We start from the raw sequence: 24,206 nt of genomic DNA, 5'->3' as shown, positions 1-24,206 counted from the left end.
TACCCCTTTCAAATACTATAATTTTTTATATCCTTCCATTTGTCACTAACTCGCACTCCATGAATACTGAAATATCATATATGCCATTTCAAATTAGATATGTCTACTAAATCAACAATAATTAACCGTAAGTATTCATTATTTTGAAAATAGAAACTATACTTAGCTTATTTATTAATTATTTTATAATTTTTAACCGTCCCGGACCGAAGGAAACATTTTACATTCCATGCATACATCATACATTCTAAAGACTATTTCTTGCAAACACTCCTTTCTGCTTGTTAAAAGGATTGCATCATCAGCGTACAGCTTGCTTCAAAATTTTCCATTTTTGCTTCAATACCCATAAAATCTATTTCTTTTATACAGTTGCCCTTGTATATATTTTCTTTTTTTGAAATGTATTATTTTAAAATTTAATATTTTTGTAGATTTCTAGGTTAAGTTCTTATTTATTTAATTTGACCAATGAGCGATTTCGCCTAAGCAGACATCTTCAGGACTTATAAATTGTTTACAACATTTTCAACTTTCATACTTAGCCTGCTTAGGAGAAAGCACTCGTTGGTCCAATTAAACAAAGTAAATACTTAACTAAAGAATTTTCTTGATAATTTTATCAAAATCATTTTTATTTAAAAGGCATTCACTGCCATTGACATTGATAAATAATAATATGAAACATAACATTAATACCAATTTAGGGAGAATAAAAAACAAAAAAACATTTAAAATATGTATTTATAATGTTCAACATAGAAAATTAAAAACATAGTACTTCAAATTTCAATTTTGAATTAGATATGTCTACTAAATCAACAATAATTAACCGTAAGTATTGATTATTTTGAAAATAGAAACTATACTTGGCTTATTTATTTATTATTTTATGATTTTTAAATTTATTTTTATATTAAAGATAATGTTCATTTAAAATGTCCCGGACCGAAGGAAATATTTTACATTCCATGCATACATCATACATTCTAGAGACTATTTCTTGCAAACCCTCCTTGCTGCTTGCTAAAAGAAGTGCATCATCAGCGTACACCTTGCTTTAAACATAGTACTTCAAAATTTCAATTAGGTATCAACAATAATCAGTTAGTATTCATTATTTTGAAAATAGAAACTATACTTAGCCTTTTTATGTATTATTTTATAATTTTTATATTTATTTTTTACATCAAATATAATGTTCACCCCCACAGGGGTGTCTCGGGCCAAAGGAAACATTTTACATTCCATGCATGCATTCTAGAGACTATTTCTTGCAAACCCTAAATATCATATTTTTCAACAAACAAGCCCAAGATTTTACTTGTATTTTGTATTATTTTGTTTACTTTTATGTACCGAAACGTAGCACTAAACTTTCCACTCTTACTATATATTTTTTTGCTATGTATTATTTTAAAACATTAATGTTTTTGTAGATTCCTAGGTTAAGTTCTATTTTGTTTCATTTGATCAATGAGCGCTTTCACCTAAACAGGAATCTTCGGGACTGGTAAATTGTTTACAACATTTTCAACTTTTATACTAAGCCTGCTCAGGGGAAAGCGCTCGTTGGTCAAATTAAACTAAGTAAAACTTAACCAAAGAATTTTCTTGATAATTTTATTAAAATCATTATTATTTAAAAGGCATTCACTGCCATTGACATTAATAAATAATAATATGAAACATAACATTAATACCAATTTAGGGAGAATAAAAAACAAAAAAATGTTTAAAATATGTATTTATAATGTTCAACATAGAAAATTAAAAAAACATAGTACTTAAAATTTCAATTTTAAATAAGATATGTCTACTAAATATACTCTAATACCCGTATGCAGAGACAAAACTTAAGGTGAGGGAAGTACATTCTAATTTCAAATGCAGAGAATAACCCGAAGGTGAAGACAATAGAATGTACTTTCCTCACCTTAAGGTTTGTCTCTGCATACGGGTATAAGACTAAATCAACAATAATTAACAGTTAGTATTTATTATTTTGAAAATAGAAACTACACTTAGCTTATTTATTTATTATTTTATATTTATTTTTTACTTTAAAGATAATTTTCACCCCCACAGGGGTGTCCCGAGCCGAAGGAAACATTATATATTATTTTGAAACATGCCAATCAGAATTAAGAAATTAATTAACAAAAGAAAAATTAAAATTCATTCAAGAAAAAAACACAATCACAGATATGGACCTACATACAATATTCCTCTAAAGTGTGTGCGTAGGTGGCCTCAGTCCTATATTGTTTATCACACATATAAATTACATCGGTAAATCTCTAAAATGTTGTAAAATCAAAATACATATTTGCAGATGATGCACTTATTTACATATCAGAAGATAATTGTGATAAAGTATTAAATATGATTAATTATGATTTAGAAAATATTTGAAAATGATTCTAAGTGAATAAATAAAAATGAAATAAAAAAAACAAAAAACCAATATTTATATTAGGAGATAAAAATATACCGCAAGGATACAGTATTAATATTGATAATGAAGCTAAAAATTCTGTGGATAAAATTAAGTATCGAGGAGTGTACGTAGATAAAAAAAAAACTCAATTTTAAAACATATTCTCAATATATAAAAAAAATACATGGGAAGATTGAGAAATGTGATTGATATAAATAGTGTTCTTATACATAAAACAATAATATGCCCACATATAAATTACTGTTCTTCTATTATTTTTTTAATGTAACGAAGGGGAAATTGAAAATATTAAAACTACAAAATAAGGCAAAGAGGATAATATTTACACAAGTATTTTTGTCTTGTAGGGTTAAAGATTATTTTAAAAGGATTCTTCCAAAAAATAAACAGTGAAGGTAAGAAATACAAAAATATAGATAAAGGTTCCACTACATATACTTTTCATAGTGAAATATAAGCACCTTATATTAATGTCGTTCTGTATATGAAATATTCCATTCGAAAATACTTATAAATTAAAAATAACATTAATATTTATAATGCACTTAAGATGTAGCACTTTTCATATTATTGTCTTGAGTCAATTCAGTATCAAGTTTCTTCCGATCAAGGAGCATGGAAAGTGGAAGCAATGCATCTGGAAAAATAGAAAATAATACAAAAAATATTTGTTCATGATTAAAGTTCAAAAGATTTTGTATAATTTAACAAACACTTTAATATGCTATTGGAAACTGTAGCAATTTTCCATTTTTTTGTTACTCTTACACCAGTATAATTCCTTTTTTTTAACATAGTTATTTAATAATGCATTTGTAGCTGGTCTATAACACAATTTTAATGTCCAGATGTGCAAGCTTTGTCATTTAAAAAAATGCTGGTTTGAAATCGTTTCAATAGTTCTTTGAATTACTAAATCTCTTTGGTTATTGCAATCTAGAAAAAGTTTTTCAAATTGAGGATTCAAAAGTTTTTGGTTCAAAAATTTTATAATTGAAAAGCATAGTATTAAGAACATCTGCATGAGGGCACAATAAACCACTATGATCTATACTTTTAATAAGAGTTTAGGTACAATCTCTGTCTAGGGGTGGTATCCTAAACCACTCTCGTGGCACAAGAAAACAGATTTTCTCGTGTGTTTTGTATGAAAGACACTCTCGTGGCACGAGAGAAAGTTTTATAGAAAAACTGCTCTCTCGTGCCACGAGAGTGGTTCAGAATACCACCCCGGATCTTTATCACAAAGTAACAATGCTCACACATATTTTCTTAAGTGCTACCCGTGCACAATAACCAGCTAAGTACGTTAGTACTGGAAGACTAGTTTCTACAATTATGAAATCTTTGCCTGTTATATTTGTGCCCATATATGAAAATAATAATAAATTATTGCTGTTTGAAATAATTAAAATTAAAATTTTGAATGTAATATATTGTCATTTGTAGCAAAGTTGTACTTGTGTGAGATAAAACCAAATGTGTTTCTTTAGTAAAGACATTATTTCTCAAATTTAAAGCTTGCCATTTATCCAACCATGTTACAAATTTCTAAAGAAAAACAAAATGTTCACTTTCTGGTGATGAAGTAAGCGGCTTTTATAGAGCATCATTGAATCTAATGCCTTTAAGTGGAGTTTTCTCATTGACAACTTTCCACCACTTTATAATTAAATTATGCTTCTCACCTAATGTCATCAATGCATTCAGGACAAATTCGTTAAAAACACTGTGGACTAATTTTACATTCAAAACAAGCAGGAAAAACAGATTTAAGATTGAGAACACAAGAAAATTTTATATATATTTACTCTATTTGATGAAGTGTCTTAATATTGGAAAAACAAGCCTTAGATGTCAGAGTTCCATCAGAATAGCCAAAGTATGGAAAAATGAATATTTCTTCTGGATCTTTCTGATTTAACCAATTATTCCTGATGCATTTGTAAATATATGGGCTGAATCTAAAACATTAAACAACAATAATAAGCAACATATTACATGGATGTAAAAAAGTGGTTTTTAATTCGAGTGGGGAACTAAAATGCATCATAGCCTTTCTATTTATACAATTATTATCAGTAACCACAAACAAAACACTAAATCCTATTTCTTGAAGGCAAATAATGATTTTAATAATGCTGTGCAATTATATGGCATTTATAGTTTTTACAAGGAGAATGTGCACAACGTCTTAAAAATGAAGAAAGCAAAATTTGAATCATAAAAACATGAGCATTATCATTATTGTAAGCAGCTTTTAAAATATTATCCCCTCTATAGTCAAAATATGGCCATAAGGGAATTTAATTGATCTTCAAAGTTACAATGTGGTCTTTGTTAGTTAACAATTTTAATTTATTAATTATGTAACCCAAAAACTTTTGAGCCAAGACTTAGTAGTGTTCGATTATGTGGAAATATAACATGATCTGTGTTTCTAAAAAACTTGCGATACTGATGACGATACTGACAATAAAATGCTACAAAAAAGTTGGGTGAATGCACCAGGTTAGGCCCTCCCTAGGGAGTTATTCTGATGTAAATTTGTTGCTACAGAGAGGGAAAAATTTTTTGAAATAAAGGTTTTAGCTCCTTTACTTCACTAAAGTCAACAGATGAAAAAGTTGAGGAAATGTGGATGTTTAAACATGGGAATAAAGGTGAATGTTACACAGTGTGTAAAGTAGCCACTTAAACCAGACAATGACAGGTCATAAGCCCCGTAAATGCTCAGAAATTTATTTAGTATTTTTGTTTTAAATTTAGAAGCAAATAAAGCACACATTCACAGTCATATTGCTCAGAAACAGTATTAGAATCTGATAATAACAATTATTGCTGTAATACAATTTCAAATTCGTTAATATCATTTATTTTTCTGGGATATTGATGATCTTTCAATAAATTTAATTTGATATTAATTTCCCATGCCATATATTGTTAACAATAATTTACTATCTAAATAGGCACTAGCTAAAATGGTTGGATCTGGATCATTTAAAAGAATGACAAACGTAACAGAGTTGTCACGTTTGTGTTTTAGCCATTCTTTGGAGATTGAACTATTCATTTGAAGGCAAGTTAAAAATTCATTAAATTTTGAAAACTGTATCCGAGATTCATAATCTTTCTGTGGGTGTAAACTTTCTACAGTAGCAGTTTTAATATTATTCAACTTTTTCCTTTTATACCTTTCCTGGACAGATTCCTTTGACGTTGGAAATGCTCGCTCCGACATCGTAAACAGGTATTTGGGGCAATTTGGTAGAATACAAGGAACAGCTCCAGGTTGTAAATGAGGTATTTTCAGGGAGAGGCTTATATTTTGACCAGTGCATTCATCTGTGTGGTAGGCTGCAGTTTAAAAAAATGCATTCTTGAAATGCAATTTACATACCTGTAACGTAAAAATATTTTAGGTTTTTCTTAAACAACAAAGTAAATCAAATTTTAATTATTAATTCAATCAAATTTTTAGTAAAAAAAATAATTTCAAATACTTTATCAGCAACACTATAATAATGCTTGCTCTCAGTCTCAAAGAGATGACTATCTTAAAAGTTCCAATGTTTTACAGTAGTACATTTGTGACCAAAAATATTTAAAAAAATAGAGAAACTACTTAAACAAGCAGTATTCAAATGTCTTATGTTTTTAAAACATTTGTGACATGAAATAAAATAACTATTAAAGGAACTACTTAAATAATACAACGCAGTCTTCAAAAAAATATTTATCAAAATGTCAAATGTTTAACCTCATTTTTGTGTACGAATATAATAATTATTATAGGGATTCTATTCAAAATCATATACACAATTCATCATTCTATACCTTATTGAAATATGAAATCAATTTTATTATAATAATTGATATTTTGGAAGTTTGAAGTTTAAAAGATGGCAGTTAAAATTGGAACCAGTTTAAAATATGTTTTTAAACACACGATGATATTTAAAACACCGCCAAGCTTAAGTAATTACTTTGATTTATGATTATTAGTAAGAAATATCAATCAACATACCTTTGACGAGCTCGTAGGAACAAAGTTATGACGACGAATCGGCCGAAGCCACTTTGGTAGAAGTGTTTCATCTTTCGGAAAAGAAAAATCACTTATTTTCGACAAATTGTCGTAATTTCCTCTGCATTTCGGCACATAACATTTAAACACTATTGTATCTTACGTTTTAAAAGGTTTTTCTGGAGTTTTCACTACTAGAAATACTATAAAAAATGATAATTGAATGCGAGCGTCTCGCGACGCACGATAAAAACCACACGAAAACCAATACAAACTGTACTGCGTATACACCATAGATTTACATAGATGGACCATCATGCATCGCCTAAGATTCATCGCCATATTGGATTTTTCTATGCGAGTACCATGGCATTTGTAGAGGGGGTTGTGGTTTAACCCATCACGCAATGCAGACTGTAAATATAAGTTAGAAATCAATAAGTTAACAGCTAACTGGTAAACTGCCAATATGTACAAAAAAATAAATCCGTATTATCCACAGAAGCCGTATTCATTCAAACATGTTGGAGATAGTGTAATATAAAATGCTAACATCATAATTACCTTTGCGTACCTAATGGTGCATAGGGCACTGCATTGGTACATCAATCGTTTTGTATCTAGAAATGTAAAATTACGTAATTTTACCAAAAGTCGCGGTAAAATACCGTAATTTACGGTATTTTACGGTAATTTTCGGTAAGAAACGATTTTTACGTACTTATTATTATTATTTTTTTTTTCATTACAAATACGAGTAGCTTTGTTTTAGGACACTTTACATGACTGCAAAAACCAGGTTTAGATCCATCAGGTGGTTGTCGAGATTTATTATAAGTATGGGACGTTCAAGGTCATGAGATTTGTACTTTTTTCACTTTTTTTAATAAAAAAGGTTATTGTGTTTTGAAACTTAACAGGATCAGTGGACATAGGGTCCTTAATAAAACCTTAAGTTTGTGACCTTGAACGACATTCGCTCAGGCCGCGATTTTGAAAAAATGGTGCTTAAAATCAGTTTTTTGTGTATAATTACGTCCCTGAAGGTTTTATAGAAAAAAAATATACAAAAGTATGAGAAAATAAAATTTACTTAAAAATCGGAATAATTTTTTTTTCGTAGGATCAATACTATCCAAGATACACGTTTGAACATCAAATACATTTTATCAAAATAGCGGAAAAGCGGTATTCATACTAACCTTTTACTAATTATTTAATAATTGACATACGAAAAGTCATCATCATCATCATCATCACTACTCTGTGTCCGCTACCTAGTTGGAGCATATAGTGTTCACAAAGATCCTCCTCCTCTATCACTTTTATTCGATAAGGATGGCATGTGAAAGGGAACAAATCGACTCTTTTTAAGACTAATTAATATAACCAGCACCCATATGTACATGGTAATAAAGGTAACAAATATAATGTAAATACATTTCTTTGAAACTAGTCGGTTGAGACAATAAAAAGGATCAATTGCATGACACAAAATGTCATCAAAATCTTGAAATAAGGGACCCAAAAGTAACGGAAATCGCGCTGTGGTGGGGAGAGAGAGTAGGAATACCCATTTTTCAATCCGGTTTCCATTATGGACACGTCTTTTGAGTTAGTGTGCAAAGTTCTGTTGCTGTGAATATATCAGTTTGTTTATGGGAATTTTTTTAGTGAAACATTTTTTTCTATTTCGTCGAAAACGTGATGGCCGATTGTCGAGAGCAACGCGCGGCTGTGAAATTTTGTTTCCTGTTGGAAAAATCAGCCGCGGAAACTATTGTAAGGCTTAAAACTGCTCATAAAAATGCTGTCCTAAGTAAAACCAGAGTCTACGAGTGGTTTTTATATTTAAAAAATGAAGAAATGTCAATTGAAGACCTACCTTGTTCAGGACGCCCTTCAACGCCAAGAACTGATGAAAACATCGACAAAATCAATGCTCTCGTTCGCAAAGACCGTCGCTGAACCATTAATCAACTTTGTGAAATGTCTGGAATATTATGGAGTTCAATTCAGAGGTTTTGAAAAGATTGATGGTGAGTATCCGGAAGAAAAGGTCAGATCTTTGGCGCACAAGCGACTGGTTCTTCCATCATGACAACGCGCTGGCCTACACCGCTCTCTCCGTAAAGTTTTTTTGACCAAAAATGGCATAACACCAGTTGTTCAATCCCCCTACTCACCAAATCTAGCCTCCTGCAATTTCTTTTTGCTCCCCAGACTGAAAAGGGACATGAGAGAAAAGTGATTTGTCACTGTGGAGGAGGTAAAACAAAAATCGCTAAAATGGCTAAAGAACATCCCGATAAGTGAATTAAAAAAAGGTTTTGAACAACGGAAGGATCGTTTGCAGAAGTGCGTTTTAGTACAAAGAGAATACTTGGAAGGTGATCTAAATTTGGTGTAAAAATATTCAAAAATAAAGAACTTATGACGAAATTCCCATTTTTTTTGGGTCCCCCACGTATTCTTGTAAAAAAGCCTTTAAAAAAAGTAGATAAAACTGAAATAAAAAAAATAATGACGCCATCTTAATGCCAGTAAACAGTTTTTACAAAATTATCTAACATATTTCTACGAATAAAGCTAAATCTGTGCGTCCAGGTAAGATAAACTGAGTAAAAAAAAACAAATAAAAAGTCTCGATGTTCCACGGTAAAATTATTGTCATTTACGAAAATTATTGTAAAATAACGGGTATTTTACTGTGCCTTTTGGTAAAATTACGCAATTTTACATCCATTCTGATAAATATATTGAAATATACAAATATACAGGCGGTAGATATTACAAATACTTTAAACAGTGTACATTGTAACATAAAAATAATTTAATATTACATAATGCTGCTTCAGCTTAGCCTGCTTAGCGAGGCATCAAGTTCTCAGCGTCTTAGACCTCCGCTGCTAATTTAGTTGGTAGTTCATGTCACAACTACGAGGTGCGAACCTGACTTGTGAGGATGCACAGGAGCTGGCATCCGATCGAGATGCCTGGAGGATCTTTGTGAACACCATATGCTCTAACTAGGTAGCGGACATGGAATAATGATGATGATGATGACTTTTGGTAGGTCAACTATCAAATAATTAGTAAAAAGTTAGTGCTAATAGCGCTTTTCCGCTATTTTGATAAAATGTATTTGATGTTCAAACGTGTATCTTGGATAGTATTGATCCTACGAAAAAAAAATTAGTACGATTTTCAAGTCTATTTTATTTTCTCAAACTTTTGTATTTTTTTTCTATAAAACCTTCAGGGACGTAATTATACACAAAAAACTGATTTTAAGCACCATTTTTTCAAAATCGCGGCCTGAGCGAATGTCGTTCAAGGTCACAAACTTAAGGTTTTATTAAGGACCCTATGTCCACTGATCCTGTTAAGTTTCAAAACACAATAACCTTTTTTATTAAAAAAAGTGAAAAAAGTACAAATCTCATGACCTTGAACGTCCCATACTTATAATAAATCTCGACAACCACCTGATGGATCTAAACCTGGTTTTTGCAGTCATGTAAAGTGTCCTAAAACAAAGCTACTCGTATTTGTAATATCTTTGAAAAATAAAAATTACTACTTCAAATTCGTTTCTTACCGAAAAATACCGTATTTTACCAAAATCTGGTAAAATTCCCGTAAAATACCGCGGTAATTTTACCGCCTTGCATCTCTAATTGTATCTTAATAATTTTTGTTACATGAAGGTAAGTTGTTCAGTCTTATGTTTCAGGTACCAGTGCAGGGACCATGAAATATTCTAGTGTAAAAAACACAATGTTGAATAAATATTTCATATCATCTATGTTGGGAATCGAACCCGAAACCTCTTGCTTGGTTGGCAAACGCGCTGATCATAACACCACGAGGCCGACTATTATAAATGCTATCATACTAACTTCGAACCACACTCTACATTAACTTGATGCTTATTTTCTAATAGTGAGTTATTTACAACTTGTTGGTAATGGCCTTGAAAATAAATATTTGGGTAATTTTTTTTCTAATATTAATATATTTCTTTTTTCCACAAATTTTTTTATTCAATTTTCCTAGATGGCTAGAAAACCCCTGTTGCACGGTTGAAAAAGCCCCAAAAAATTAAACGTCAAATAAATAACAATAAGCAAATAATCATATTTCTTTATTGTCTTCTTTGTTTATTAGCTCTTTCACCTTTTTACTGGGGTGTTCTAGCCAGTGTCGTGTTTTTGATAATACATGTGTGTTAGTACAACATACTAGTTAGTATGTTAGTATTTAATATTTAGTACAGGCAAACGTCGTTTTACGCCGGTTCGATTTACGCCGATTTACAATTACGTCGGTTGGCGCCGGCGTGGGATTCTCCGGTTCGACCGACACCAGACGACAGTAGGCGCTGCGATTCTAACAGCAGTCACACTTTTAAACGTTGTTTTATTCTATTACCGTGTACACGAGCAGCCTATTGTGTGTGTGAAATTGTTTCCGAGTTAGATTTTGTTTTTTTTAAAGAAAAATAAAAAGGTATGATTTTTTAAATTTAATTATTATTAAAATTAAAAGAATATTAAAATATTTTTAGGTTATGCTATGATTCTGCGAGAATGGAAGCAAAAATCAAAGCAAATGAAATTGATGCTTTTTGGTGAACTGGTGAGTTATTATACACTATAAAAAAAATATTATTTAAATAAAGAGATTATTATTTATTTTGTAAACGAATTTAAACTGTATTTGTTAAATACATTTATATTTCATTTAAAATATGTATATGATATAATTGTATTAAATTAACTTTGAAGAAAAGAATTTTGACACGGAACCTAACCTTTTATATCTTTCATTATATTTGTGTTCATTTTACGCCGGTGTCTCTCGGAACGGAACCCCGGCGTAAAACAACATTTGTACAACCGGTACTTTAAATCTCTGATCGTAATATCACATTTAAGCATTTTTACTCCACTCCCCCTTGTCGGCATTTAGAAGATCAAAATAAGTTCATTGTGAAAATTCGAAAAAAAAATCATGTAAAACCTGTAAAATCCTACAAGACATTTAAATAAATTAATGTACTTGAAATAAAATAAAGAGTTATTTAAATAACTTGTCAATTTATTTTTTTAAATTTTTAAATCAGTCACTGGACCCCTATATACTGTATACATTGTAAACAAGTCATTGGAAACTCGACGTATTCCTGGCAAGACGGAGTAGGGAGTAGGATGCACAAATGCGACAAATAATGTATGGCCGAATGTGAATAGTTCATAAGATATTTAGAATTTAGTTATTTTTTTAAAAATATACCAGTTTTTGGGCGTTAATGACAAAAAATATGTGTATTGAATGTCATTGAAGTATTTTTTTATTTGTATTTTAACAAAGCTTAAAAAGCAATAAAATACTAAAAAACGATTAGAGTGTGACTACTATGACTAATAATGTTTTTTAATTTTATTCATAATTTATAATTTAACTAAGTCATATTCAAATGAAAAATTACTTCAATGACATTCAACTGGCCAATTATTTGTTGTTTTGTCACAAGCACCTACCTAAAAACAAGTATTTTTCAAAAAATATCTCAAAAACTGTTCACATTCGGCCATACATTGAGGTATTTTAATTTGTTTCATTTGTGTACCCCTACCTCATACCTCATACCTCGTCCTGCCGGGACTAGGTTAAATTGCCAATAACCTGTATATCGTCGTACCACGTGACTCGGAGCACATTCTGAGAAAATCGATAAAAACGATTTAAAAAAAAACTAAACCGAAAATAACACTTCTGTGTATGGACGAAGTAGAAAAAATACAGTGTTTTTCAATAAAGTAATATATTTATTCAAAATATTAATTACTTTATGTCAAAAAGTCGCATTTTGATGATTTTCTCAGAATGTGCTCCGAGTCACAATGCCCATATTTGATGTGCAACGATGATATATTGTATAATGATGCAACCTGTCCGATTATAACAATTGAAAATAATGATTTTTTAAGATCACACATTTTTATTTGTTTGGATGTGACTTTCCAGTATCTAAGTTTGTAGATACTTACAACCTAGTGCTAAATATTCTTCTGTTCACCCTGGAGATGGTGACCATCGCAGACCTATACTTATTAAACGTACCCAATAAATGTATAAATTATGATATACGAATTACGTCGTTAGTCGTTAGTCCTGGGCATGTTATACTGCGCCACGAGAGATTGATTTCTTTTTAATTATATCTTCCAATATTCGATTCAGTGGTGACTCGTCAGAATATTATCAAGGTAACATTTAAAATAAGTCAAATTAGATTTCAGTGCACCGTTCACCCCGTTCTCGGCACTCACCCTCCTTTCAATATCTTTCTCGGTCTTTCTATTCTTAGTAAACATACTTCCCAGATACACAAATTCTTCTACTTGATTCAGAATATCTCCGTTCACACTGATCTCCCATTTAGTTATATTTTCACCCCTTTCAAAAACCATCACTTTCGATTTATCAACATTCATAAGCAAATTGTTTTACTTGCATACATCGTGGACTTTTGTTACCAAGAATTGCGGGTCTTCTTTGCTGCTAGCAAGAAGCACGACATCATCAGCATACAGAAGACAGTTAACAGTTATATCACTCATTTTTGCTCCCATTCTTAAATCTTTCAGTTCTTTCATACAGTTATCGATGTATATGTTGAACAACCATGGTGACATTACACATCCCTGTTTGACATATTAAATATTTTCTCTGAAACTATAAATACATAAACTGTCGAAAAATGGGAAAAATTCAGATGCGCCACTGTTTGACGTATAATTTTCCAAGAAAATATTTCATGAAAAGAACCTGCCTTAAGGTTATACAAATACAAAGCGAGTCGATTGACAATATTCCGCGCCCACGGGAGACAATTATCACTTTGAGTGGAAAATTCACATAGAGTCGCAACTTTTTCACTGAGCCTATTTCTGGCAAAAGCTCGCGATATATCCCATGATAACGATTATATTATAGTCCTCAGCGGTCGCGATGTTCGATAACAAGAGTCCGGCAGAGAAAGCGCCCCCGCGGCCCGTGTTCCTGGATGTGCGGCCCGCGCCGGACGGCGCTCAGCGGGACGTGGTGTACGGCAACATTCGGCCGGTGCTGCTGCTGCTGCGCGCGCTGGCCATCCTGCCGTACAGCCGGCCGCGGCCCGGCGCCGCGAGCCTGCGCCCCCTGGCGCCGCCCGCGCTCTACTCGCTGCTGCTGTGCGCCGCGCTGCTGCTCTACGTGGCCTACGTGTCCCTGCACCGCGTGAGGATCGTCCGCTCGGCGGAGGGCCGCTTCGAGGAGGCCGTCATCGCCTACCTCTTCACCGTCTACCTGTTCCCCGCCCTCATCCTGCCCATCATGTGGTACGAGACGGGGAAGGTCGCGGGAGTGCTCAACAGCTGGACGGAATTCGAGGTATCCGTGTGCTCTCGAGCTCTCGAGCCGACCTTCGTGCGGATATCATTTTACACTCTCACCTCGGAAACGACTCATCCAAATCCATACATATCGACGGTGGAACGAAATAAATTTCTAAGCGGCATGTGGCAACTTTACAGGGCCGCTATTATGAACGGCTATCTTCATTGGTATATACTGAGACGGTATAAACTAAAATCGATATTTATGTACAAAAGTGTGTATATTTGTATAAAAATTCAAAGTATATTCGTCGGTAACCGGTAATTGAACATATTTAGAAAAAAATAAATTAAACCTATTATATTTTTCATACATAAAACTTAATTTTACTTTGTTTATTTGTTTATTTGTTTAAATTTAATGTTGTGCACACAGTGCTATGTTAATATAAATCTAGACAATATTACAAACAAAAACTAAACCTAACACAGCACCAATTACGTACACAACACAATATATGAAATAACTATCTAACAATACAACAAGATGTAAGAAGAATTTGTGTAACTTTAAACATTGAAGTAGGGCACACATAAGCAAATTCCCTTATGTGCTCCAATAATAACAATAATAATATTAGTGATACTATACATTAAAGTCTATAAGACTCAGTTTCCGTTTGTAGCAGAGAGCTGAGTCGTTAAAGATGTCTAAATTGTACATCTTCTCAATTTTAGAAAAATTACAAACTGCTCTTCCTAAGAGCGAATTTTGAGCTGCTCTGGTGTTACATTTGTTGTAGCTCAGTAATACAGTATGTCGAGTGCGACGAATAGGAGTATTAAAGTTTATTTCAGACAGCAAATCGGCACAATCAATCCGATTATTTAGCAAATTATAAATAAATAATTGATCCGCAATCATACGCCGTTTATGAAGACAAGGTAACTTTAAATTACTGACATTAGGGAATTTACATTGGATGTACTTATGAAATTTATTTTGTACTTTGTCTATTAAATTTATATAAATGTTGTATTGGGGATTCCAAATGCAGGAAGCGTATTCTAAGTGACTTCTGACTAATGAGGTGTATAGTACCAAGGTCGTGCTTGGATTTTTGAATGGTTTACAAACTCTCATTAGGAAGCCTAACATTTTATATGATTTAGATAGAATAGCCTCTATATGAGTATTAAAATTAAGTTTTGTGTCCAAAATTACTCCCAAATCCCTGCAGCTGTTTTTTTTTTGGATATTAATATTGTTAAAATTATAGGGAAAAGTTATTGTTTTTTTGTTTCTAGTAAATGTCATTTTATGGCATTTCGAAACGTTTAAAGCTAGGTCGTTCTCTTGGCAGTAAGTTGAAAACCGGTTTAAATCGTTTTGCATGGCATCACAATCAGAAATAGAATTAATAGAACAGTATATTTTCATATCATCGGCATATACACTAAATTTACAGTGAAGAAAGCATTTGGAAATATCATTGATATAATAAATAAACAGTAAAGGGCCCAGATGGGATCCTTGTGGCACTCCTGAAATTACCTCGACAGGGTTAGACTTAACACCATTTACAATAGTAATTTGGTTGCGGTTACTTATGTAAGATTTTATCCATCTTTTCAAGTCACCGTGTATTCCCAACGAAGAAAGTTTATTGATCAGGATGTTATGATTAACGCGGTCAAATGCTTTTGAATAATCAGTGTAAATTGTGTCGATTTGCTGTCTTTTATCCATATTTTTATGCAGGAAGTCAGTAAATACTGCAAGATTTGATGTTGTTGATCTACAACGAACAAAACCGTGCTGGTAAGGGACAATTAGTGAACTTGTAACTGAGTATAATTGGTCGTAGACGATCCTTTCTAGAACTTTGCTTAATATTGGCAATTTAGCTATCGGTCGATAGTTAGTGACGTCGTGTTTATCTCCACTCTTAAAGATTGGAGAAATAAAGGCTGTCTTCCACCTATCTGGGAAACAACTTTGTTTTATAGATTTTTTAAATATTGCACAAACGGGTGGAGTCAAATTATGAGCACAGTTACGTATGAAAATACCCGGCAGACAATCTATACCAGGTCCCTTTTTTGGGTCTATGCTTAGTAGATATTTAAGCGTGTTATTTTTGTTAATATTGATTGTAGAGATTTCAATAGATGCAGAATCAATAAAATTGTTACGAAAATGTGTTGCCGTTGGATTTGAAAATACCGATCCGAAATAGTCCGAGAAAAGATTCGCTACCCCAGTGTTATCTTGTGCTGTTATAGAATTATATGTCATGTGATCGGGAATTGTTGGGGTTTTTCTTTTTGATTTCACGTAGGACCAGAATTTTTTAATATCCATTTGGATACCGAGTTCAATTGAATCAATATATTTTTTATAATCTGACTTTGATATTTTTTTCTGCCTATTTCGTAACAGAGAAAATGATTGATAATCTAATGGGTTACGGGAAAGCTTCCATTTTCTATGAAACTTTAGCTTTTCTTTTGTGACGTTTTTTAAGGCGGGAGAATACCAATCAGGAAATTTTCCTGTTAATATTTCTTTTGTTGGGATATAATTTTCTATGACATCCTCAATGATTTGGTAAAAATTATCGACAGCTGCGTTAACATTTGGGGCATTTATAACTAGTGACCAATCAGAATCTTTAAGAGACTGATTGATAGCTTGATAGTCTGCTTTGTGGTAAAGTTTTACAATTTTTTTTATTGGTTTTGGTTTGATTAGGTTTGGAAACTCGATGTTTATAAGGATGGCGCTATGATAAGCGTCTTCGGGAACGAGAGGAAAATCCGATGTTTCAATTGAGACAGGAAAGTTACTAATGACGAGATCGAGTATGTTTCCGTGTGAGTTCTTGATATCATGAAACTGTTTGAGGTTAGAGAAGGATAGACAATCAGTCAACGCTCTTGCGCATAGATCATTACGCGCGAGTGGTTGACTGAAAGAGTCGTCGGTATGACATGGGCCATCAGTAATTATATTCCATTGGATATGAGGTACATTATAGTCACCGACTATTAGGAATAAATCGTTTTGGAATTTAGAGGTAAGTTCGCAGATAAACATGAAGATATACGAGTATTTTATCTTCCCATTTTAATCGAGGCCCAAGAGAGACATTTTTTTTGTTTTATTTTAATATATAAAAAATCTCATATACTATATGTGTATCTGTTATTTTGGCGTGATTTTTACAGGATTTAAAAAAAAGATTTTTTTTATTAATTAGTAATGTTTATACACGTCGCTTAGGAATCTTATGACACTTTTCACACATGCCACGCCAATCCACTCGACCCATTAATTTTACCGGGTACACTTTACAAAAGGCGACACATTTTGTATACGTTTGGAGGATGTACGCGGTAAAGTTACCGGGCCGGGTGGATTTGCGTGACATGTGTGAAAAGGGCCTTCCACCGTCGATGTCCTCTGTTTTCTTTGCATTGAATTAGGGGGGAGCGGAGTCTAAAGTAACACGGCTCCAGAGTTGCAACGCCCCTCCCCGCCTGAGAACTCGTAGTTTGAAAACTGCGCTTGCAGTTGGAATCAAATGTTGATGATCGAGTCGGGGAAAATTGATATCAGGGCCTGCCGGGGAAACTATTTAGGCACTATCAACAATGTTTTGAGTTTGTCCAATTTTTTGTAGACAAGGACCTTCAACCCCCTAAGGGGCTGTTAATATTATTTGGCATTGTCTACCAAAATTTGGACAAACTCAAAACATTGTTGATAAATCCACCTGGTCCAAGAAGAAGTATATAAATTGAAAGTTGCCTAATATGTAGGTGAAATAATTCAATCATATGAATCTCACCCGCAACAATAAAGGTTTCAGCTCTTTAACTTCACAAATGTCAACAGATAGAAGAATTGAAGGACGATTGATAGACATAATGGTGAATGTTACAGTGTGTAAAGTGGCCACTTAAACTAGCCAATGACAGGTCATAAGCCCTGTGGATGCCTAGACTTCTATATTCCCTTCACTAAAGTGTTTTTTATCTCGGTTGTATTATGTCAACATTAGGTACTACTTAGTATTGAAAAATCCACAACCAAAGCTGAGAAATGATATTCAGACGCCTCCACATATCTTGTAGCGAAATGCACATATGAAATCATTAAAAATGCAGATATTGGCAATTTGTTTGATTTCTTCCTAATGTAATGTGTCCGTAGGTTCATTACAAGCGAGTTTCTGGTCGCCCCCTGCCCCTAAAACTGCAGCGGAAGGCCCTAACTATCGCCATCTTGATTCCAACATTGTCCACCACTTCCGTGTTCATCACCCACGCCACCATGGTGCACTTTCGTCTGCTGCAGGTACCTATGACATTTAACATAATTACATATAACGCACACGATGAGACCCCGTGTTCAGGCAAAATCTCAGGTCAAGCCTAAATCAGCATATCGAGAGAGTAGGGCTTAAAGTTGAAACTACGCTATGTAGCCTCGCAATAAGTTGTTATACAATTTTTCAGTCGCTGTTTTGGTATCCACTAATTTAAAACTAACATTCATGATACTACGATTATATTATCTCCGGCAGTGCGGTTCTCTCGGGAGCAGAGAAAGCGTTCAGAATACCAGCCCCGGTTGAAATGCGGTTTACTTGCAGGTATTGCCGTATATATTTCTGGAGGTGCTGACGTACCTCCTGGGGGGCTACTGGTACCTGCTATGCGAAGTGCTGAGCTCGTCCGCCACGCTCCTGGCCGAGGACTTCCAGCGGGCGCTGAAGCACATCGGCCCCGCGGCCATGGTTGCCGAGTACCGCGCGCTGTGGCTGCGCCTGTCGCGCCTCGCCCGCGACACGGGCGTGGCCAACACCTACACCTTCATCTTCGTGTCGCTCTACCTGTTCCTCATCATCACGCTGTCCATCTACGGCCTCATGTCGCAGATATCCGACGGGTTCGGAGTGAAGGATATCGGATTGGCCGTCACCGCTTGCTCTAGCATATGTTTGCTGTTCTTTATTTGCGACGAAGCTCACCACGCTTCTCATTATGTGAGTCATTTTCAATATTTACATCATCGCCATTTCTCCATCCCCACCTAGTGGTTCATAGAGCAATGCATTGATTCTCCGATCGCATCACATCTAGGTCATTTTTATAGACGGTGCCAGTCCAGGAACATTAAAATATTTAAGTGTAGACCACCTTTAAAACCGATATTTCAAGTCCACCCTGCCAGGAATCAAAGTCGGAGTCCTTAAGAACGGCGATAGGCGAATGCGGTTACTACTACACTACGGGGAGAACTTATCCTAGAGTAGCCATCGTATCGAAACCACTCGACCGAGGGTGTTAATTTGAGGATGTTTATTTTTCAAATAATGTATAAAACTGTTTAAAAAACGAACACCGTTTTGTCAACTCATTCTAATCAAGTGTTTTGGGTAATGCTTACGGTTGCAATAATGTTTTAAATGAAATTAATCTATAAAATTCACCCTGGAATCCAATGATGATAATTCCCTAAACTTCCTAGACTTAACCTTAAAAATCGAGAACAATAAAATTGCATTTAATATTTACAGAAAACCTACTCACACAGACTCGGTCATTCCGGCTTCATCTTCACACCCTATGCAACATAAATTGGCCAGTTTCCACTCAATGCTTAACCGATTGATCAATATCCCACTGAGTCCCTCCAACTTCCAAACTGAACTAAACATTATTAAACTTATTGCCCATAACAATCAGTATGACCCCAATATAATTGATAAAATGCTAAAACGCAAACAAAATAACAAATTGAGTCAAACGTTTCTATATTCTAGCGGTGGTGATATATCCAACAACCCACAAACCTGGCGTAGAATTATATACATTGGACCTCTGTCTAGAAAAATAAGTAATCACTTTCCCACAGCTATAAAACCCGCTTTTTACACTAATAATAATATTGCCAAATCACTATTTAATTCTAAGTCAAAAACAGAGCTGCTAAACAAGAGTGGCATTTACCAGATATCATGCGAATGCAAAAAAGTCTATATTGGACAAACAGCGCGAAATCTTAAAACTAGGCTAAACGAACACCGCCGTTGCCTGACCAATAATAATTTCTCGGAATTCGCGAATCATATAATAGACAGTAACCACTCATTTCATAATCACACCTTAAAACTCCTGCACCAAGTAAATAACAAAGGCAGTAATATGAATAATTTAGAAATTATAGAAATTCACAAAAATTTAAATTCTGAAAACAATCTAATTAATAATCACACATTTAACCACCCCTCGCCTTTATTGACTATGTTCCCTTTGCGACCACCCTCACCGCACTCACCCTCTTAGACCCGCGTCTGTTAACACTCTCTTAGCCGAGCGATGTCTTCCCACACATTAAATCTTAGACTTACTTATTGCAACTTCCACTTATGTGCTAAATTTTAAGAAATAAATTCGACTTAATGTTTTGTCCATGTTTTCATATCTGTACTTAAGATAACCATCCATTCATATGCCAACACCTTAGATAAGAATAAAAACCCCCTGCTCTAAGTTTCACTGATTAATCTGTTTATTTTTTGTTTAGATTCGATGACATTGTGAACAATATTCTGTGTTTATTATATTAGTTTTATATCACCCGTCGATGGGAGGAGTGCTCTCCCGAAACTATAGTTGTGTTCTTGTAAAAGAATAAAATTGTGTAACACTGATAACAAAGTTTTATTTTCATAATAATTGAAATTAATCGTGTTTGGTTACACGTGTTTATATTTATTTGATTTTGAAAAATAAAAATCCACAAATCAACGAGATTCGGAATAACACCCCAGGTTTCTGGTTCTATTTCACACACATAACTGTATTCTTTACCCGCCTGGACCTGTGTCCGTACAAAACATACATGTACGTACACATTATTTCAAGATTAAATTTTCAGCGGTAGTTCACATGAATGAATTATTTATTACCATATTATATTTCTTCAGAAAAAACATTAAATTTACATTAGTTTATTTTTTTGAGAATGGTTGGTATACTTTATTAATAAAATTTCAGGTCCGAACAAATTTTCAAAAGAAATTACTCATGGTGGAACTATCCTGGATGAACTCTGACGCTCAGACTGAAGTTACCATGTTCCTGCGCGCCACAGAGATGAACCCTTCCGCCATCAGCCTCGGGGGCTTCTTCGACGTCAACAGGAATTTATTCAAGTCTGTGAGTAAACATAATCTATCTATCTAATACATATTAAAGGCAATGTTTGTATATTGTCCTCGATATACTGAATAACTACTGGACCGATTTACATGCGGTTTTCAGCGAAATGTAGATCTTTGCCTGGAGCATATTTCTAGCTATCAAAATCTTCAATTTCAAGGTAGAAAAAAAATAGAAGCTTAAAGGTTTTTTCATCCGTCACCGGCATTGATTTATTAATAAATCAATGGTCACCGGGGTTGCAATCGACGAGAATGCACAAACTAAAAAAATGAGAAGATGCTATTTTTTAGTGTATAAAAAAAATTGTTTTAGAATGTTTACCAACAACATTATTTTTTTATGGATCCCCATCAAATTACTTCCTTAAACTCCTTATTATTTCTATCCATGTATTTCTTTTTTTCTGGATTGTTGGTCATATTAATACATTTTTGAAAATAATATTCCTAATAGAGTGCATCCCTGTTGGTGAGAAGAGCAGAGTTTGACATTTGCAAAAAGAAATCCATATTTGAAAATTATTGTTTTAAAGTTTTAGAATTTAATCATAAACAAGTACCTATCAACGAAAAGTTACACGATATTTTCCCTTTTATCTGAACAGTCACACGCAGATTACGCTTTCACATACAATCAGGCATTTGGGTTTCAAATGAAATATCAAGCTCACGTCAAAACCAGCTGGCGGTTAAATAACGACTCAATACGCATTGGCCACGACTGAGCGTTTGGGCATGAGTTAAGTGTCATAAATTGAGAGGGCTCAGGGTACGTCTATGTGTACTAATACTAATAGGTCAATGCTTTCATTTAAGAAAACCGAACCTATCTCTTTGGCAAGCATTATGAAGTAAGTTTTGTTAGTATACTTAATATTAAAAAAAATATATATTTATCAAAAGCATACAAAAATCAACATATAAATTATATTAAGTCCTACTGAACTGCATAAAATGCAGCTCGTCTGCAGGTGCTTATAGTTAAGTTCTAATATATATACATAATATTATCTCTTAAATTCTATAAACATATAAAAACTCTTATTACTATGGAGAAAAAGAAAAATATGCACATCGAAAATAAAAAATTGTCTAAATAAAAAGAAAAACACAAAAAAATCTTAATATAAAAAACCACGTTCTAAAAGCCAGATTCTCAGCAGACGTCTTTCTCTCCAGATAAGTTTTTTAGATTTTTAATATTTAATGGGAGCATATTATAAAATTTTGGTATATTGTACTCTAGTGTTCTTTTCCCGTATTTATTATTGAATTTAGGGAGAGCTAGTCCATCTACACTGGTGAACCGAGTGTTATATACATGCTCCAATTTAGTTCTATATTCAGATAGAGACGCATGCTGAGAAACCAGCTTGGACCATAATAAAGCTCTAACGGATAAAATATTTATAGATTTATACAATAAGGATATTGGAATATCGTGTCGCTGACAGTACAATTTTTTTTCAATTAATAATTTGATCATTGAATTTTGTAAGTTCTGTACACTGTTTTATCTTTAGAGGAAACGCGGTCTGACTTTATTATATTCCCTTATTTAAGGTATTCACCATCCCTGTTGTAATTTGTTAATCTTAATGACTCCCGAGGGAGTAAAATCTAGTCTTTTGTCTACGAACATTTGGACAAACTCAAATATTGTAAATAAATATAGGTTGACTATCGGCGTCGTAAGAACATGGACGAGCTAGAAAAAAAGTGTCGCCTAAATGTTAACAAACAAAACTGTCATCTCGGCAACTGGCTGATGGAAGATGTTTTAAATGGTTTATATGTTTATATGGATATAACATCGATGTTTTTAAAATGATATGCGACGGAAGAGCAGTTCGATGAATAGGTATTTCAATATATTTTTTCTGTTACTCCCTTGTATACGCCTCTCCAAATACGGTGCGAAAAAGACAACTGCACGTCCGACTGATTATGGCTAACTAAAATTGACAAAATCGACATATCGTATTCCCGTTTTTGCACTCAACACAAAACTGATAAGTTTGTAGAAAAATCATCGCTCTAGTGCTATAATCCAGGAAGAAAATACGGAATTACGTTTGTCTGAAAAAATATCTGCCCTCGCATCCTCTTAAGTGCCACCTAATTTTCACAACCCTGAGGGGTCACCGTTCTTTGACGACGCTGACGCGACAGTTGTCTATAGATCCGTTACTTTGCCGCTTCATTGTCCTCAGCTCCTGGCCACGATGGTGACGTACCTGGTGGTTCTGCTCCAGTTCCAGATCAGCATTCCCGAAGACTACAGCGGAAGTAGGAACTCCTCGCTGCTCGCTACAGATTCCAAAATGGATGACTAGCCTCTGAGCGTTGATTCCTTCGATCCGTTCTGCACACCGCAAGTATTTTGCATCACGTTTGGACGCAGGATTTCTCAAACTCGTTATTTTTATACAAATTATTTTATATTATTTTACAATTGTATGTTTTTAATTAATTTAAACATTTTTAATTTTGCTGTTCATTTTCCTTTCGTTTACTTTTAGTTCTTTTTTTAATTGCTGGACTGGTTGATTTCACAGTTATTGGTGTAATTCCGATTAATGTTAATATAATTTGGATTATATAACCTATGCTTGTAATAAAACTTGTTAATTGATTAATAATTTGCCCATTTTAACTGCTTTTTTCATTTAACTTTTGTGTGGCTTTGACGTCACACTAATCTAGATACGATACAAGACTTTATATATCTCTCCTTTTTTTAATGATGAAGTTTAATTTTCAAATGAAAATTTTCACACCGGACTTGGAAAATAAAATTTGTATAACTATGTTGGATTTGAATACAAAATCATATTTATCCTTGCTTCGCGAAGGATAGACGTGACGCCAATACAGCGTTAAATCTGTATAAGAGATATCACGAAGATAGAAGTCATAGCAAAGAAGACAGAGACGTTGTTCTGTAGCTGGTGTTAGTGTGAAACAGATAAGGGCGGTTTTCGACAGTAATGGGAGACGCATGAATTATATAAAATGTGTAAATAAATAACAAAATTGAAGAGGAATTATTAATCAGTATGTTTCCATGTTTATTTTTAAATGTCTGGAATATT

General features: G+C 33.5%; 1 protein-coding gene and 1 long non-coding RNA gene across 2 annotated transcripts; one reads left to right on the top strand and one right to left on the bottom strand.

The window, feature by feature from the left end:
* Nucleotides 1-1,730: 1,730 nt before the first annotated feature.
* LOC148282385 (uncharacterized) lies at nucleotides 1,731-6,722 on the bottom strand. Its single transcript, XR_015822111.1, has 4 exons — nucleotides 6,489-6,722; nucleotides 5,656-5,861; nucleotides 4,273-4,425; nucleotides 1,731-3,098 (listed from the first exon to the last, which is right to left on the bottom strand). It is a non-coding gene; the product is annotated as an uncharacterized LOC148282385 (long non-coding RNA).
* Nucleotides 6,723-11,087: 4,365 nt separating this feature from the next.
* On the top strand, nucleotides 11,088-23,754 carry Gr63a (Gustatory receptor 63a). The gene is made up of 6 exons (XM_088225202.1): nucleotides 11,088-11,129; nucleotides 13,494-13,928; nucleotides 18,093-18,236; nucleotides 18,535-18,927; nucleotides 20,945-21,106; nucleotides 23,325-23,754. Exons 1-6 carry the CDS (start codon nucleotides 11,103-11,105, stop codon nucleotides 23,445-23,447), a joined length of 1,284 nt encoding a protein of 427 aa, XP_088081328.1. The 5' UTR covers nucleotides 11,088-11,102; the 3' UTR covers nucleotides 23,448-23,754.
* The last annotated feature ends 452 nt before the right edge of the window (nucleotides 23,755-24,206 follow it).

Source organism: Micrasema longulum, unplaced genomic scaffold (genome assembly GCF_059751315.1).
Source record: "Micrasema longulum isolate JH-2025_06_02 unplaced genomic scaffold, ASM5975131v1 h1tg000334l, whole genome shotgun sequence".
Classification (NCBI taxonomy): domain Eukaryota; kingdom Metazoa; phylum Arthropoda; class Insecta; order Trichoptera; family Brachycentridae; genus Micrasema; species Micrasema longulum.
This window is presented reverse-complemented; position numbering and strand designations above follow the sequence as displayed.